This window comes from Talpa europaea (assembly GCF_964194135.1).
Source record: "Talpa europaea genome assembly, chromosome: 8".
NCBI classification, from domain to species: Eukaryota; Metazoa; Chordata; class Mammalia; order Eulipotyphla; family Talpidae; genus Talpa; species Talpa europaea.
The window spans coordinates 68,081,761-68,101,590 of record NC_140075.1 but is presented as its reverse complement, the minus strand read 5'-3'; the positions used below and the strand labels follow the sequence as shown (position 1 = coordinate 68,101,590).

Below are 19,830 nucleotides of genomic sequence, written 5' to 3'. Positions count from 1 at the left end.
CTTTGTTGTCACTCTCTGCTGCTGTCAGTTTGGAATAGGACTCCACATCTAATTTACTGGCTCTAAAGTTTACCGAAGCAGCACACATTTCAAGCTTTTTAGAATGTGTGTTGCTGATTTAAGTCAACAGGAGAGGAGAAAAATGCTTATTATTCAGGTAAGTGGGTTCAGTAAGTCATTTCAGCAAGGAATTTTTTTGGCAAAGGAGCTTGAGATCTCTAAACATTTAAAATCAACTTAACATGGATACTTAGGAAAGTAGATTACCTGAGTAAGGCAATATTTTCCAGATAAAATACTATGTTAGGCCGGGAATGAATGTAATGACAGAACTAGAAGAGCAGTAACATATGTCCATTTTGCCCTACATGCAGGTTTTTAAAAAAGTCTCTATGGAAACGGTGTTATGAAAGAATCGGAATAGCCACCAGAGAATGCGCGTATTCTAAAAGACACAACTATAAAATATGATAGAAAGCCAAAATGTACCTTTATGTAGTCAACAAGATTCTGATATTCAATGTAGTTGCCTCCTCCCACCACAAAAACAATTGCCTAAAAATGCATACAGGAAAAAACCAGTAAGTTGAAAGGAATAATAGTTAAACAGAATTTTAACTTTCCAGCAACTTGGCTTACAGTCGGGAGTTTAGTATACAATTTAGATAAAAAATGCTAGGCAGCAAAAGGTCACATTCTAAGTACCTCATAATTATTAAGTTTTTAAAAAGTGGTAAATGAAGTAGATTTAACAATTTAGAGGAAAATAAAGTCTTATTCTTTAAGTGTTAGTATACATCCAAAGGGTATTTTTTAAATTTGAGGTTATTTATTGCAGGTAGGAAAAACTAGATAATTCATCGTGTACATAATTTCAATTTATGTTAATTTTACTGAGCAGTTTTTTTCAAAGCAAAACATGAAAATACACATATTTTCACAAACATTTGGAATCTTTTAGGAAAAAAAGTTTCATACATATAAAACTTTATGCATATAAGAGCTGTGGTATCGGCCAGAGGGTGTGTGTGTGTGAGAGGATTCACCAGAGACAGAGTGGGGAACAGAACAGGCAGACTGACTGAAATACACTGCTGAGAGGAGCAGTGGGCGAATTAAGAGACGTCTGCTTCGCCTTGTGGGCTGCTCCCTGGCCGGCCGGGGATAGAACTCATGCTGCAGAGACTGCAGATAGCTTCACAGTGCGGTGTTTTACCCCTTGTGCCACCAGGGAAGCCCCATATAAAACTTTTACCACAATCTCAAAGATATCTTCTGTGAATTACTTAAGATATTCCAAGTAGAAGCAGTTTCACAAACAAGGACAATACAGTTGATAAGAGATGTCCTACTGAGTGGGAGAAACTATTTGCACATCATATATCCCCAAAGAGGGAGGGGTTGATATCCAATATTTTAAACTACAAGAGAACAAATAACCCAATCAAAAAATGGGCAGGTCTGAATATATTTGCCTAAATAAAACTTCTCCAAAGAAGACATACAGAGGGATGGCCAACAGGAACATGAAAAAATGCTCTTCATTATCATCAGGGCAGTGCAAATCAATACCATCTCGTACCTGTGAGAATGGCCAATACCAAAAAGACCAGTCAAAAGTGCTGGCACTAGATCATAGAGTGTAGAGAACAGGTATCCTGATATATAGGTATCTGTGGGAATGTAAACAATCCAGCCACTGGAAAAAAGTATGGACATTTCTCATAAGAAAAATAGCTACCTTAAGATCTAGTAATTCTACGTGAGATATCCAAGTCAGAAAAGATATGCACTCCTGTGTTCATGACAACACTGTTTACAAGTTATGCAAACAACCTAAGTGTCCAATGCTGGATGAGTAGATACACAAGAAATCATGCCTTTTATGACAACATGAATGGAACTGACAGTGATTATGCTAAAGAAAGCATGTCAGAAGGAGAAAGACAAATACAAGATGATTTCACTCGTGGAATATAAAGAAACCAATAAACAAAACCAATCAAATCCCTAGAATCCAACTGAGGTTCTAGGGATTGGAGAGAGGGTGGGTACTGGCAGCAGAGGATGGAGGGAATGCAATGGACTGTGGTAGTGTTTTTGGTACTCAGGTGGTAGGTACGGTGTAGTAACATATTTGAAGAGGTGTGAGTCTGTACTCCTAAAACATATATAGTGTTAACCAATTTTGGGCGCACAGAATTGGATTTATCAAAATTGTCTTAAACGTGGCTTTATGATGATTAAAGTATGCAGAAGTCCTCAAGACTGGTATCTTTTCATTATTCCTTTTAAAAGACATAATTTTTATATGGAACTTACCTCTTGGAATGGATTTTTGTTCCTTGGAACTGAGCTGTAATAAAGAGAAAAAATAATGAAAATTTCATCCAAGACTTTTTATTATGGAAAAAAATAGGCACACACTATGAGATATGTAGTTACAATATTCTTTCCCTTCATCTTCTCTGAGGCGAGTCCTGTAGTTTTATACAGCCAGGTGGTGAGTGAGAATGCAGAAGAAGTTGCTAAAAGAGGTTGTCTCGTTATCTAAAAGGGAATGGGGCAAACTTTGACTTTAAAATAAAATTCTAAGAAGACTGAGGAAAAGACTGAGAAGGAAAGCTGGGTATAATAAACTAAAAATTTTACTATATTCAATATAGTTTGTATGAAAAAAATACGTAAACATACGAGAAGGAAAACACGTTGGAAAGGTAAAGGGGGCTGAAGGAGGTCTCTCCATCTTGCCTGGCTTATTTCTTACAAATCATTATTACACATATTACCTATTTATATACTTACATATTTTGAAAACATTCCCTTGCTGTCTAAGAGATCTTTAATAAAGTTTTCCAGCTTTTCTCAGGTTTGTATTTGTTTTGAGTGCTACAATAGGCTCTTACAAGGACAACTTGGGTTTTCCTCAAGCAAATTTTAAAAATCTTAACCAAGAGGAAGGAACTATTATGACTCCCCTTAATTATTCAGAGGCTGATTCCACAGTTCCATCACCTATTTCTTATTTTTTATGGCCTGTCTGAATGCCATAGAAGGGGACAGAAACCCATCTAACTGAAATGCTATGAGTAGACATGGCAGGAGACTGAGACTTAGAACTGCACAGTATTACTAAACAATGTCTAATTGTGGTGACATAGTTCAGGAGAAGGTTATGTCTATTAAGAATCAAAAGCTGAGCTCTGTATGCTCAAAGTTAATACCCTCCTCATAATAATACAGAAACTACAGGTAAGATTTAGAGAGTTTTTCTGTTAATTTTGAAGAAGCAAATACAAAGATGGAAACAACATAAGCTGGAAGATAGCAAGATAGGATAAGTGTTGTAAATGCATTTCTAAAGTGTACAATCAGGTTTTTACATTGGTAGAGCTGTACAACCATCACCACGGCCTAACTTCAGAACATTTTTATCAGCTCCATAAAGAAGCCCTATAAGTCATCACTCTTCATCCTTTCCTTTTAAAAAATTTATTGTTAATCGTGTCACCTGCTACTAGCAGCTTCTTTTGCAGTTTTGGCAGTATTTCTGGTAAATTCAGAAAAAAAAAATAACCTTTTAAGTTACCAAAACAGCCTAATCATCAATTATTTAGGAACCAGATTATCTGTCTCTCCTACCTAGCAAAAACAAAGTTCTAAAGATCCTACATATAGAGGGAAGGACCAACTTTGTCCAGTTTTGGTGCTGAGTTTTTTCTCCCTCCAAATTTTGCATATTTTTTCTTTTATCCTGTAGGCCTTTTTTTTTTTATACCTACCATAAACTAAATTTTGAAAATAACTATATCCATCATAAAGTAAGCAAATTCCACACATGCTTACTGTAAAGCAGAAATAAACATAAAAGAACAAGTTTCCATCCTTTCATTTGGTCTAACATGAATATTTGTTTAAAATCATATACATACATCATTTAAATTCCCCTCTGCAACACAGTCTGCAATACCAGTATCATTTCATTAAAAAAAACCCAAGACATATAAATGTATTTTTTTATGTGTATATGTTGGGTAGGAAAAGCATCAAAATGTAAGTGCAGGTACCACTGACTCCCTGGGTAATGAGAGTATACATAATGTTTACTTACCAGTTTTAGAAATATGACTTTTGAGTAGGAAGCAATTGACCTATAACAAAAAACCTGCTATTTCCTTTCTTGACAGGGATGAGGGGAAGTCCAAGAAGAAATTACACAAGGAAAGAGCTGTTTACCTGTCATTGCCTCGCAGCATCTTGGGATCAAAGTATCTGTAGTCATCCGTTTCCTTTAAAAACAAACAAACAAACAAACAAACAAAAACCAAAAATACTTTGTAATGACTATGGGCTTTCTCTTTAGAAAGTTTGGCTTAGATGAATCTATTAACTTGATATTATGTCTAACAACCAATACCAATATTTACCAGACATTTGTTATGTTTTAAACATTATTCTAAGTGCTTTAGAGGAAATTGCTCACTTAATCCCTATAACATCTATAAGTTATTGCTATCCTTTTCACACGGGCAAGTCGGGGTACACAGAGGTCACATGGTTTATTAAATATGAGAACTCCAGGACTTGAACCAGTTATTTTAGTTATCAGTTTATTTTAGTTATCAATTTATTTTTCTAATCTCTTCAGTGCCCAAACTCTTCAGCATTATGTGTCTTGAAAATATTCCTCTTATGAGCTTATGCATAAGTACTCTTGTTTTTAGAATTTTAGTATCTTTACATGTCTATAATTCATTGACTATACAGAATACCAATGCAGATTTAAAAACTCTTATTTCAATCTTTTAGAGTTAGATGTACTTCACAATTTTGAATTAAAAAATTAGGTAAATATTGTGCAAAAATTAACACTTCTAGTGGGTTGCACCCCATCACCTAACATGTTACTATTTCTGCTATTAAGAATATGAATATTAAGGTAAGATAAAGAGGCTCATCTTGAGTCAAGGTGAAGTCTTGTCACAAAACAAGATATACAAAATCTTTACAAATCCAAACATTTTGGATTTTACAGCTCATCAGAAGGTGTGGGTAAGGGGTTGTACAACTCTACACAGAACTGGAAACTCAACTTCTTGATATTAAAGGTGCTGAAAAGTACTGCTTTACTGCTCGTGATGTAGTTTCTTCTTAATTTCTGCCTCCTTGTCGTTCCATAGCACAATTGGTTAAAGAGCTCTTTTTTCTCTGAAGTGTGGATGACACTATCCGAATCTGATCAATAACTACTCATGTGCTGCCACTACCCATAGTGGAAAATGCTCATCAAACACTTAGCTCTCTGTGGACTGGAATGTGGTGGCAGACTCCTTTAACACTTTGAATAACAAAGGCAGGATGAAACCTAGCTGATGTCTTAATACTTTCAATTTATTTGAGACGAATCAAAAGAGAACACTTAATAAATGTAACTGGAAAGAATGCATGTACAATTAAGTTATAGGTTTTTAAACCCTTTGAATAAGATAGTCAAGATTACTAGTCAGGTCTTATTAAGACACTTTGCTAATTTATTTTTTAATCTCTTCAGTGCCTCCAAGTCAGTTCACCTGGGAAGAAGAGGGGAATTAGACTGCAGGCAGCTCACACATGCAGACGAATAAGAAATGCTTTCAGAGCAGCAAAATTTACTTTCTAATTAATTGCAAAATACCTACGTGCAGTAATGTACCTTCCATTATAAAGTCACAGTCAACACAACCGATTAATGAACATATACAAGGTGGAGAAACATCCAAATAAGACCCATAATTAGCCCATGTGTCCATGATAAGAGAGAAATGTTGTAGGAGGAATGTGTATGTTGGAATAAGCAGTAGGCAGGAATATAGGGATAGGTTTGGCTTCCTACTAAAAATAGTGTGACTTTGGAAAAACCACTTGACTACTCTTGATTTTTCTCTCCTCCATTGTTAAATTACTTCTAATGCTTCCTTAAACTCTACATAGTGGCAAAAAATGTGGTCTGCTGAGTTCTGCCATTTATTAGCAATGTACATTTAGGCTAGTTAATTGATCTCTTTGTGTCATAGTTTCCTCGGCTATAAAATGATTAAGTGGTACTTTTCTTGGAAGGTTCTAATGAGGATTAAATGAGATGGCATCTGAAAATGTTTTTGAATGGTTCCTGAAATATAAGAAATATGCAATAAATGCGAGCAATTATTACTGTTGTCATTATTCATCATTTTAACTTGGACATTAGGAACAGAAAATATACTCAATTTCTTATTCGTGGATTTGGCACCTGTTGAAATTTTTGCATTTTTTTAATATTTTAAATTTTTATTGCTTGGGATAATTATCTTTCAGTAATTTCTGCCTGTTACAAGGTAGTATTTTCTAAGACACGCAAAAAAGTATACGTCTACCGGGCCTCCCTGGTGGCACAAGGGTTTAAGCACGGCACTATGAAGCAATCTGAAGCCTCTGCAGCACGAGTTGGATTCCGGGCCAGCCAGGGAGCAACCCACCTGGTGCAGCAGATCTCTCCTAAATCACCTACTGCTCCCCTCAGCAGTGTATTTCACTCAGTCTGCCTGTTCTGTTCCCCACTGTCTCTGGTGAATCCTCTCACCCCCTGCATCTCTGGCCTGTACCCCATTTCTGGTATGCATAAATAAATAAATCTTTAAAAAAAAAGTATACATCTACCAAGCTCTTTAAGAAGTGCTTTCTTTAACTGTACATATATACTTTTATATATATATATATTTTTTTTTTTTACACCATTCTTCCTTTTTGTACAATGTATGCTTTCTCCTCTCAGGTGTAGTACCCGCAAAATTTCCACCACCAATTCACCTGTGCATCGTCATCCTAGTCTCTTGTGTTCTTCCCTCTCCTGTTTTGATCCCTCTGCCTCCCCCACCCCTGCAGTGTCTTTAATAGTTGCCTATAAATTTTGTTTTTTAATTTATTATATATTTTTTTCCTGATCCCTTATTTGGTTTCCTGACATTCCTCCCCAAAGTGGAACCATCTGATATTTTTCTTTTTCTTTCTGGCTTATTTCACTGAGCATAATCCCTTCTAGCTCCATCCATGTTGCTGTGAATGGCATGAGTTTCTTTTTTGATTGTTGAACAGTATTCCATTGTGTATATATACCACATCAACAAGTGCTTCCTCTCTATATACTCCAGGATGTAGTGACAAAGACTAGTTTACTACACTGGATACCATTTTCTTTGTATCAATTCTCAGGCGGAAGAATGCAACCCTTTTAGTTTATAGACAATTACAGACAGATATTATATAATTGTCTATAATGTATATTATAGACAATACCCTCATTCCTTTCTAATTATCTTCCCTTGGATACTTTATTATATTATGTATCTGTTTTCTCATGGGTAGATTTTAAAATCTGTTTCTCTTTTATTCCTTTAGTACTACCATAATCGTGTTTTAACAGTTACCAAAAAATGACATTAATCTGAAGATTGTGTTTTCACTCTGTCCTTAGCTGGAGTATGAGTCTCAGTGCCAAGTCTTCAGTGATCCAGATCAACCCAAACTAGTGTTTTTATATGTGAAGTATCATTCAGCCTTTTTTTTAACTGCAGACTCTTGTGATAATAACTACCTTCTAGTTGCCACAGTAACAGGATGGACTGTTGTAGGAAACAGATTGTGATTTTTATATTCCTTCCTTGAATTGTAAACATAGCTTAGAAACTCATTCTTGAAGTAAATGCTAACAATATTTACCTACTTGTCTATTTATCCAACAATTTCTCTCAATTTACTTTTTCAGCCCAAAAGAATTTAGTGCCATTTGAACTCATGCACCTAAAAAAATTCACTATGTGCTAATTTAATATTCATAAAATTTAATTGGTCTGGTACTCTTTATACTACAACAAATGATGCTCACTGGTTCTTTTTCACTTACAGAAACTTGCTCCAGTTGGATATATTTTCCTTTGAATTATATAAGGTATAATCTACATTTAATTTACATGAGAAATGACCAGACTGGTTGTAGCAGCTGAGAAAACCAATTACTATTATGTGATAATGGCCAAAAAAAGGCTTTTTAAAAACACAGACCTTCCTTTCTCTCATGTAGTCTGCCTTGGGAAAGCCCACAACAAACTCTGACTTTATTGCCATTCATACTTGTCAGTATGAGCCATTCAAGAATTTACAAATAAAATATTGTTTACTACTCACAGGGTTTGACTTCATCTCCATGAGGTTGTCTAAAATACGAGTAACGGGTAGATTCTGTGGAAGAGATTAGCATTTTGTTAAATATTAGAATAACACCTCGAAGTTCTTCTCATAACAAAAGTACTGAATCATTATATACTTACCTTTCAATTGAATACATTCTAGATTAAGTATTCTGTGAATGAAATCATAATATAATATCCTCGGCACTACTCAATTTTTCACAGAAAATTACAATTCTAAATCCGAAACTCTTTTTGTAAGTGTAGTTGTAGCCAGGTTTTAGATCACATAGATTTGGGCTTTTTACTTAGTTGGATGTTTGTCTTTTACTACTAGTAATTAGTAATTGCAAGCTTTTGTTTTGATAAGAATCCGACTTTTTTTTTTTTTCATTTTCTTCGGACTCTTAAGTTTTTCCTAAAAAAAAAGTAACTTAAAGTTTGTGAAAGTGTATGAGATTAAATGACCTACAGAGCTCTTTCATGTTTAACACATACACTTCTGGGCAAAGAAGATACTTGTGATCTTTAAAGAATGGGGAAATGGATACATAAACAACTTTACTGACCATTTAAATTTTTTCTGGGATAAATTCCAAATTTTCAGTGACATACTGCTTGTTCTCTTACAGAACAAGTTCCACTTTGAACATGTAATATATAACACCAGCAGTGGCAGAAGATTACTTTTTGACTTGTTTTATGCCCTGGATAAGAAATACTTTGGTTACATTTCAATCTCATGATTTTTATCATTATTTTGAACATAGCAAAACTTGGAGTACAGAAAATTTACTAAATGACTATTATGTTTATTCATTGTGCATTACTACTGGGATGGTACTTTCTGCCCACTTTTAACCAATCTTTCCTTTGTGAGCTGTACAGGATGTTCTGGAAAGAAGAGTTTTGTATTGTATAGACTTCATCCAACAAAGACAACATTAAGTCTGATTCTTCAAATAACTGTAGATAACACATTATCATTTTAGAAGTAGTTTAACTTTCCTTAGGTCATAAAACTTTTTATTGTTACTAGAAAGGACTATCACTAAGGAAAATGCTGCTTTACTGAGACTATGCATTTCTTTCTTCTCTAGATCAGTAAAAACCTTTTAAGATGATCTTAGGCAAATAAAATTAAAACTATTTCATTATTCTCTGTTATTTGTGTTGGCCAGAAACTTTTAAATATAAACACAAGCACCAAATGTTGAAGCTGACTGAATGTACTTCCTGAATTCTGTTTAGCATTAAAAAAAAAAAAACAGTGAGGTAGTTCAAAATTTCAACTTTTAATTTTTTTCAAGTAAAATTTTGCTTTTATAAAAATAAGGTATGCCATAACTGTCTAGAAACTTAATTGGCTGCAGATTTAAATCTCTAAAAATTTTTATCCAAAAGAAAAAATTATAGGTATACTTGTTCCAAGTAACAGTAACAAAAGATGAAGTACTTTGCAATGTAACAGGAAAAGGCAAATTCTGGAGTAAGGGAACATTATAAATTACATGATTTTTCAGAAATTAATTTCATATGCATTTCCCTACTTACATTTAACTGTTTAGTTCCTTGAATTATACTATTAGATTTGTACATGGAGTTTTATTACTGATAGTACCTTGATTTTACTACTTTTATATATTTGTGAAATTGGAAATGTGAATATGTACACACTATCTCATGATAAATCTTCATTTACTATAAAGATTTTTCTAAAAGGTATGATTAAATTTTACTATTTTATAGGTCTGCTGTATTGATGAACCTGCCAGGGAATAGATCATTACATAATATAAGAATGTTTCAAAAGTTCATGAGCCAAGAGAAAATTCTTTGTTTTGTCTGGATTTTATAATCAGTTGAAACCAAAAGAATGATCTACCACTGAATGCTGTACTTTCTGCTTTTTCTATACAATATGTACATACTGTCTCAGAATCTTCAAATGAGGAGAACAAGAAAGAAAATACACAAAGTCTTTAAAGGCAGAAGAATGAATTCTTCAAAAAACAATTGAGATCTCTCTGTCAAATGCTTTATCTAGCCTCTTTGCCTAAATGAGGCCTTGTCACTAAGTACACAGTGTTATACTGTATGACAGATTTTAATTAAAAAAAGATTAAGGTATACAAGATTAATCAACTTTTACTGATTGAAAAAACTGAACTGTAACAGAGAACAAAATATCAACAGCCTGAAACATAATTTATGTACCTATATCTATAAAAATATTTAAATGAAATTTAATCAACTGAAAAACCATTGATTGTTTAAAAAATTACTATGCTCATTGTTCTTGGATATGGTTACTTTAGAAATACGAGAAACATTACTGTACAGGTTGCTACATAAGATTGGTAAAGGGTTTAGGAGTGTCTGATGTGCCAAAAGATATGTTTGAAAATTTCCATAAGAAGTAAAAAACAAATCCTATTTGACAAGAAACTAAATCAATGATGACACTCTTACATATCAGAATTACAAAATAGGAGAAATGTAAAAATAATTAAAAATGTCCTATGTGTAAAATTAAGACTGTTATTGGGCCTCGCCGGTGGCGCAGTGGTTGAGCGCTGGGTTGTGAAGCTGCCCGCAGCCTCTGCAGCACCAGTTCGATCCCCGACTGCTGGGCGAGGGTCCCACATGGCGCGCAGACCTCTCCTGCCACCCGCTGCTCCCCTCAGCAGTGTACTTCGGTCCTTCTGCCTGCTCTGCTCTCCCCCTCGCTCTGGTGAATTCTCTCACCCTCCCACGCTTCTGACTGTACCCAGTGCTTGTATAAATAAATAAATCTTTAAAAAAAAAATTAAGACTGTTATTTATAACATGAAGTGTGAAATGAAGTTAGTTTCATTATCCCAAAACATAAATTCTACTTAAAATATCTTATTCTGGGTGGTGGGAGGGGAGGGATTGGGGTCAAAATGGGGGGGGGTTGCAATTGTATGGGGAATATAAAAATAAAATTTATTATTTAAAAAAAATAAAAGATACATATGCAAAAAAAAATAAATAAAACCTTTGGGCCATATGAGGACTGGACCTCAAAAAAAAAAAAAAATCTTATTCTACTTTACATTGGCCTTCATACTACTAACTTCACCAGCTTATTCCTTTAATATATGATAAAACCAAAAATGGCATATACTATGCAGTGGTCCATTATTCTCAATAGATTAAATTCATTTTTCAACTAATGTACTTTTACAAATCTGATGGTCATTAAAGGAAAATCAAAATGTGAGTAATATCCAAATAAGCAAATATTACAGAGTTCTGAATTACACATGTAAAAATAGTCTCGTATTCTTAAATATTCTCCAAAGACTCATTGATTTTATTTTATTCCTAGTATTTATAACTTGGACACATCTAGAAGTTATTGTAGCTGATCAATATGCTAACATTTGTTCAAAAGTTACTAGTACCTTTCTGACAAATGCACTTACTTGTTGTTTCAATACCAGGTTCTTTACTCCTTCCATCACAAACTGTGATCCTGTGTTCATGACTCGTGACAAGAGGCTAGGACCAAAAAAGGAAGATCACACTAAATAAAAGTTATAGTTTCCATCTGTTACAGATAAAATATCTGCCTGAATTCAAACCACTGATGCTCAGTGTACCCACCACTTTTGCTTTCATTAAGCTGAAGTGATGAGAATTTCTGCTTCTACAGTTATCACTGTTGTAATTTTATCAATAAACTAGTAATAAAATGCTGACTAGTCAATAACTTAGTGTAATATAAAAAAAACTAAAGAGATGCCCTTAAAATATACATTTTAATTGCTTAGCCTTATTTATAGTTTTTAGATAAATTACAATTTGAAGAGAATTCCTTTCTTTTCTGACTGCCTTATTAAATATTATAATAAAACAATAAAATGAAAGGTAGTACTTCAGATAAGTTGCCTTTGGAGTTCAAAACACACTAAGAAATTGAACACATGTCTATTAAGTATTATGAGTAAGTCAAAAGTTAACTATGTTCTCTTTATCATAACAGCTAAATACAATCTTGCATTGTATACTATTTTCCCTATATATAAAATCAGTAACATAAAAATGTGAAGCACAATACACTAAATGAATTTTACCTTAACTCTTAGAAATGTTTCCTGTCTGAATTTTTTTTTTAAAGATTTATTTATTTATGCATACAAAGAGCTGGGGTACAGGCCAGAGATGTGGGGGTAGAGGGTGAGAGGATTCACCAGAGACAGAACAGGGAACAGAACATGTAGAGTGACTGAAATACACTGCTGAGGGGAGCAGTGGGCAAGTCAGGAGAGGTCTTCTGCGTCATGTGGGTTGCTCCCTGGCGGCCGGGGATTGAACTCATTCTGCAGAGGCTGCAGATTGCTCCATATTGCTCCTCCCTTGTACTAGCAGGGATTTTTTTTTAAACATTTTGAAAGGACAGGTTTATTAGGAAAAAGATAGGCACCTATATAAGTCACAGGTAGAGTCTTGGGAGAAAAGCTGCCTATTTCAATTTCTAATAAAAATAACACCAGGCACGGCAGACCTCTCCTGTCTCGCCTGCTGCTCCCCTCAGCAGTGTTTTCAGTTCATCTGCCTGTTCTGATTCCCACTCTGTCTCTGGTGAATCCCCTCACACTCCTGCATCTCTGGCCTGTACCCCAGTTCTTGTATGCATGAATAAATAAATCTTTAAAAAAAAATTAACATCAACAAATGACTTGCCATAATCTCTGTTGTAGTTAACATTAATCTCTGTTGAAGTTAATAGTTCTGAGGCAATTCCGTGGCACCAGGCAACTATGAGAGAGTATGCTGACCTGTACAACAGTGTCTGAAGGTGAGGCCAACTGGATTCATTTTGCCAATTTGCACCTAGTAGGTCCTGCTTTAGGCCAAGTGCTTGTGATTTGTGGTAACTGTTTCATTAAAATCAGTAGCTCAGGGTTGGGCTAAAATAAATCTGTTGTCTTCTAGGCCTCAATGCTTTTGTTTCAAACTAAAAATAAGTTGGGAATTTGAAACTAGTGTGGTATGGAAAATAATAGTTAGAATTACCTTGTTTAACTCTTTTGAAAATCATGCAAACTCTGTGGGATTTGCTGGAGTCAGCGGTAATAACCAGTCCGGGGGACTTCCTGATTATTTAGTGGCAATGCTTAGTTAGGTCTATCTTGAAACTAAGGCTTCCATGTTCGGCTTCAATAACTAGACTAGTTATTAACATTGATGGAAAACTAGCTTTAACTTTCATATATCTTACAAAAACTGAAAAATACATATTAAGAATGAGGCAGTAAAGCCACAACTCATACCATGTAAAATTTATTAGCTTGCATTATAAAATGAGAATTTACACTATGTAAAGACACATAAGGCATGTTGATATTAATTCTTTATCACAATGAAAACACTGTTAAGTGGCGGACAAGGTATTTTTAGAGCATGACTGTTTAATTATGGCCCTGGGTACCAGATTTATTCAATCAGAATTATTAAAAATACTTACCCCATTGATTTTGTGGTAGTGTTGCCATAGCTGGCAGGTGCTGAGGCCATCTTGGCAAAAGCTCTATGAAATAAGAAATGTATATTTAAAAGCTGACTATCACAGCTAACATATAGTATCATGGTATTAAAATATCTGTTGACTAACGCTAACATTTTATTATGCAGACAATTTTTCTAAAGAGAATTTTTCCACCAATGTAACACAATATTTTAGCACACCTAGCACTGAATGATAACATAAGCATTCATTATATAATCTACAATCATATAAAATATACAGTACCACCAGTGGTGACACACTGAGAATTTTAGAAAACCACAAATGCATTACTTTCTCAAACCACAAATTTCCTTGACCTTTTTGTATATCTGATCATCAACATGAAACAGACTTGATGTCTTAAGAGAACAATGATGTACTGATAGAGTTTAGTCTCTTTATTGTTCTCTATATTCCATACTCCCTTAGTCCCAGCCTTTGCTCATGCTACCCTTTTTGGAATAAACTCACCGACTACTTCTCCAACAGACATTGTACTCTTCCTTTTAAGACTCAGATCAAAATCACTTTTCTTAAATAACAGTGCACTTATTCTACTACCCAAGATTTTCCTTTTAGTTATAGCTATACCACACTCTTTTATATTTAATTGCATCTAGTCATTTACTTTCCAGTCTTTCTAAATGTTGAGGATTTCTTTTCTTTTCTTTCTTTAAAGATTTATTTGTTCATATAAGCACTGGGTACAGTCAGAAGCGTGGGGGATGGGGATGGGGGTGGGGGATGGGTGGGGTAGAGAATTCACCAGAGCCAGAGCAAGGAGCAGAACAGGCAGACGGCTGAAGTACACTGCTGAGGGGAGCAGTGGGTGGCAGGAGAGGTCTGTCTGCCATGTAGGCCCCTTGCCTGGTGGCCGGGGATGGAACCGGCACTGCAGAGGCTGTGGGCAGCTTTGCAACCCAGCGCTCAACTGCTGCGCCACCAGGGAGGCCCTGTTGAGGATTTCTTTAAACTAGAGGTTTCAAGCACTAAATATGACTACTAGAAATTCTTTAAGACAATGAAAACAAGACATGGGGTGTCCCTGGTGGCATAGGGGTTAAGTCTCAGCGCTATCACGTTATCACTGCTTGCGGCCAGAGTTCAAACCCTAGCCAGGGAACTAACCCACGAAGGGCATAGCAGACCTCTCCTGTTGCCTGCAGCACCCCTTAGCAGTGTTTCAGTAGATCTGCCTGTTCTGCTTCCCAATCAGTCTCTGGTGAATCCTCTTACCCCATGCACCTCTGGACTACACTCCAGTTATATGCATAAATAAATGAATAAAAAGAACCTTTATAAAAAAGATATGATGAAAGCCACTAGAAAACAAGACTACAAACAGTATCCATAATAATAAAATAATTACATACATCAAATAAATATGTATATAAAAGGATATACTTTAGTGTATACTCTAGACTCTGGATGGTAAGGTTATGATAAATATTTCTCACTAGATGTTTTGAGTTTTCTAGAATTTTCTTTAATGAGTTGGTATAGTTTTTGTAACTGAAAATAAACATGTTACCAATTGGCAATTATGTATTTTGTGATGAAATAAAATGATGCCCAAGACTGCCTTTCTGTTTACAGCTAAATATTTGATGGAGTTCCACTGTCCTAAGTATAAAACACAATGACAGGGCCTCCCCGGTGGCGCAGCGGTTGAGCGCTGGGTTGCGAAGCTGCCCGCAGCCTCTACAGCGCCGGTTCGATCCCCGGCTGCTCCCTGGCCACCGGAGGAGGGTCCCACGTGGCGCGCAGACCTCTCCTGCCGCCCACTACTCCCCTCAGCAGTGTACTTCGGTCCTTCTGCCTGCTCTGCTCCCCGCTCTGGCTCTGGTGAATTCTCTCACCCTCCTGCGCTTCTGACTGTACCCAGTGCTTGTATGTATGTATGTATCAATCAATCAATAAATAAATCTTAAAAAAAAAAAAACACAATGACATATGCCATACAACCAAAAGTGTAAATGTATATGTATATAAAATTCAGAAAAGATAGTTTCTAGCTTCTCTTTTTAAACAAAACTTACACTTTTTTTTAAAAAAGATTTATTTACTTATTCATACAAACACTGGGTCCAGTCAGAAGTGTGGGAGGGTGAGAGAATTCGCCAGAGTGGGGAGCAGAGCAGGCAGAAGGACCCAAGTACACTGCTGAGGGGAGCAGCGGGCGGCAGGAGAGGCCTGCACACCATGTAGGACCCTCGTTGGCGGCTGGGGATCGAACCGGTGCTGCAAAGGCTGCGGGCAGCTTCTCAGCACAGCGCTCAACCGCTGCGCCACCAGGGGAGGCCCAAAAAGTTACATATTTTTTTCTATTACAAGAATACAGTTGAATAAAAAAAAATTTGAAAAAATACATAGATAGTAAAAAACACAAGTCAGAAATAACCAGAGGTATATTTCTCGTTATGCATATTTTTTCACACAGCTGAGATTAGAAAGCATATTGAGTCTTGTCGTCTTAAAGAAATATTTTAATAAATATTTTGAAGGTAAAGTTGTTGTTAAAGTACCGAAAGAAAAAAATCCTACCACTTAGAATTACCCAATATTAATATTTAGTGCATGTCATTTCAGCTATGCAATTATAGGGATATGTGTGTGCACATACAGAGAGAGGGATGGACAAATGAATAGATAAAATAAGGCTGTAAAAAATGCCATGCACGTTTCAGCTCAAACATCCCTGATCCCCTCAACATATTTAGTTATCACTCCCAACAAGTTAAGACTTTATCACTCAGTTTTATTCCATATATATATCACTGAATATGGTTTAAAACACTGTTCATTTGTTTGCTTATTTGTTCTCTCCACACAACTGCACATTCAGCGAAGACAGAGACCTTCCATAGAGTGTTTGCTCTTATAGCCTGAAGGCCTAAGAGAGTCCTTAGGAACAGAGATAAAGAAAACATTTATCAAACAAATTGTGTTGTAAACGATTTCACAGTATAGCATGGGTATTTCCCAGTTAAATAAATCTTCTACAATATGATTTTCTAAAGATTCAACTATATTTCTTATGGAAATGCCATAATTTGTTTGCCGATCCCATTATTAGATATTTAGGTTGGTTTTAAAAATTTCATTATTACAATTGCTTCCAAGATTTTACAATTCTAATAAATCCTTAAGAGAAGAAGTGCTAGCTCAAAGCTTTTTTTTTAAAAAACTTTTTATACCATCCAGAAAAACTGTGACAATTTATATTTTTTAATAGCAGAATATAAATGCATCAGTATTTTATAAATCTTTGCATTTTGTTAATCTGCATTTCTCTGATTACTAGTTAAATTAAAATCTTCTTTTAATGTTTTAGAGACATTTGACCCAAAACATTTCAGTCTTTGATTTTCCTTATCAGTAGAGAAAATATAAACCTGCCTAGGAAAAAAAGCAACACTATTCTCTGTAAACTATAAGTTATGGATGGGGTGGAACAGATAAGGGAATATCTATGCCACTGAATAAAACAAATACTAAGGCGGGCATTGTTGAATTTTCTTAGTAGCATTCCCATTTTCTTGGGAACTTTGCCTCTAATGTACTTTCCTAAATGATAAGAATTAAAGAAGAAAATAAAACTTACTTCCACTGCTTGATATACTGCAGGGGATTGAGGTTGCATCCTGCATCAGTTAAAGCTTTTTTGTATTGCTCCAAATCAGCCTGAAACAAGGAGGACATGACAAAAAATTTCACTTTCATGAAAAAGAAGAGCATTTAGTTTGTTGTCATTTGATTAGCTAAAAATTTAGGTCAAAGATATGGGTTTAAATTTGAGGCTCCCAAGCACAGTAGAGTAGTATTTTCTATAATAAAAAATACCTTTGACAGATTCCCAATTCATCTATAAAGTATTTTGAGATCCTTCAGTAAGTCCAACAGAGTCAGTTTTTTCCTCCACTGTTGAAAAAGACTACTTTCCTCAGAATAAGCATTAAATGAAAGATGTGGTTTGACAAAGGATATTTCAAAGCCAGAAATATAAGGAGAATGACATTGCCTGAGTGGATCAAATTCAGATTTCCCAGCTCATAGTCACTCTAGAGGTTCAAAATCATTAGCTGAATAGGAGGTACATTATACTTATCAATTCACTACTTTCCTTTTCTTTATTAAATTTTCTGGTAAGTCTAGTTGAATTTGTGTAAGTTACATAAGCCTATCATCCAAGTTACTCAACTCTAAAAATATTACAACAGAGAAACTTTTGAGCTCACTATCAACCAGAGATGTTTACTACTTTGCATTAACATCCATAGTCATAATTTGCTTCATGCTTCTTAATGACAGAATTATGAAAAGACATAATCCTTACCAAAAATAAAATAATGGTGTGAAATTAAGGGAATACTGAATTTAAATTTTAAAGTCACATATTCTTTACAAAATATGGCAAATGGGCTACTAAAATCCTCTAAGTATACCCCCATTAATGAGACAGTTCTAGAAGGAAAATGATTACCTACTGAATTAAAATAATAATCAAGAGATATATTCCCAGGACAAAGTAAAGTAGGCCTAAAAAACAATGAGTTAAATTTGCTGCTTTAACATGCCAAAGAATTTTGTTCAAAAGAAGCCTTACAATCTATCAGATATTAAGACATTGCTACAAGCAAAGGAATGGAGTTCACAAACAATCCTATTATTCCAGATTTCATCTCCAAGGTGCCTATGATTGTTTCTCACCTAATGAGATCACAGTGACTTAATATCGAAAGAGTTCACAGGTTTGTAACCCAGCAAAAACAGATATCAAATCACTGTTTTCCTTTACAATAAATCAACTTTCTATGCATATTTGAAAATCTTCTTTCTTCAGTGTGCAATTGATGGCTCATTACAGAAAAGGAAACAACATTACCCATAATACACTTTCAGTGAGAAAAAAATTCTAGAAAAGAAAATGTTATTTTCCAATCATTCCTAAAAATCTGTTGACATAAAAGTAGCTATTTTATTGTAGTATAAAGTATTTCAATTTTATTTTTATATAAATCATATGACAGATATGAATCCTGAAGTTTAATATTATTAAATAAAATATTTACATAGCTTTTGGGAATTATGGATTTTTTTTTAGAAGTGACTCCTTTGTAGTTTATAAATGGACATTCTTTTCATTTTTTTAAAAAATTATTTTTTAAAGATTTATGCATACAAGAACTGGGGTGTAGGCCAGAGGTGGATGGGGCGGGCCTCGAGGATTCACCAGAGACAGAGTGGGAGCAGAACAGGCAGATCTACCGAAATCCCCTGCTGAGGAGGGTAATGTGTGAGACAGGAGAGGTCTGCTGAGACACATGGGTTTGCATCGTGGCTGGCAATAGCTTGACAGTGCTGAGACTTTAACCCCTGAGCCACCAGGGAGGCCCTATAATGGACTTTCTTTTGATAACAATCTTAAAATATTACCAATTTTAAAGTTTAGGTTAAAGATAAATTCCTTGAAAGGCAAATAAATATTAGTAGCTATTATTTAAAGAAATGGAATTTCTAAGATCATATCATAAGATATGATAAGATAAATCTTTCAAAAAACATCGCTAACTTAGTTTAGAATAGCTCTTTTCCAGAAACAGGAACTTTGGTGACTAGAATTTAGTTCATTTTCCAATGATTTAAAAATGGTCAGACATTTCAAGAGTGGACAATTCTCTTGGTGAAGATAAATACTGCCATTATACTAAAGAGTAAATAGTACCAGCCTTACCAAATTGTTTTTCTTTTAAAGAAACGAATGAGTAGTTATTTGCCAATAGTGATTTTTACTTCTATTTTTACAGAAACATACATACATAAGTTTCCCCTTCTTTCCAATAACTGAATGCAGAGGACCTACCTCGGAAGGTGCTTGCTGTGTGCTTATATAATAGATCAGAAACAGCCTCATTTTATCTTCTGGAGTTCCTGCTACAGAGGGGGAGAGCAGATTTTTTAAAGACATTCATAATTCTGGTTGTTAGATATTACACTCAACACATATGTAAGATTTCAATGCATATATAAAAGTGACAAGATAACAAGGTTCTTGACTAAACTGATACTAAAATTATGAGCACTAAATTA

The 19,830-nt window shown here is 34.9% G+C and overlaps 1 protein-coding gene across 2 annotated transcripts in view; it reads right to left on the bottom strand.

Annotated features, from left to right (window-relative positions):
* The window catches only part of SCFD1 (sec1 family domain containing 1), a gene marked incomplete at both ends in the record, with an annotated part of 97,526 nt that overhangs the window by 7,645 nt on the left and 70,051 nt on the right, over nt 1-19,830 (bottom strand). For both annotated transcript variants that reach the window (XM_084240740.1, XM_084240741.1), the window contains 8 exons: nt 490-555; nt 2,323-2,356; nt 4,237-4,289; nt 8,200-8,253; nt 11,654-11,729; nt 13,699-13,761; nt 17,345-17,424; nt 19,604-19,674. In XM_084240740.1, coding sequence (XP_084096866.1) covers nt 490-555; nt 2,323-2,356; nt 4,237-4,289; nt 8,200-8,253; nt 11,654-11,729; nt 13,699-13,761; nt 17,345-17,424; nt 19,604-19,674 — 497 coding nt within the window. The remainder of the gene's footprint in view (nt 1-489; nt 556-2,322; nt 2,357-4,236; nt 4,290-8,199; nt 8,254-11,653; nt 11,730-13,698; nt 13,762-17,344; nt 17,425-19,603; nt 19,675-19,830) is intronic.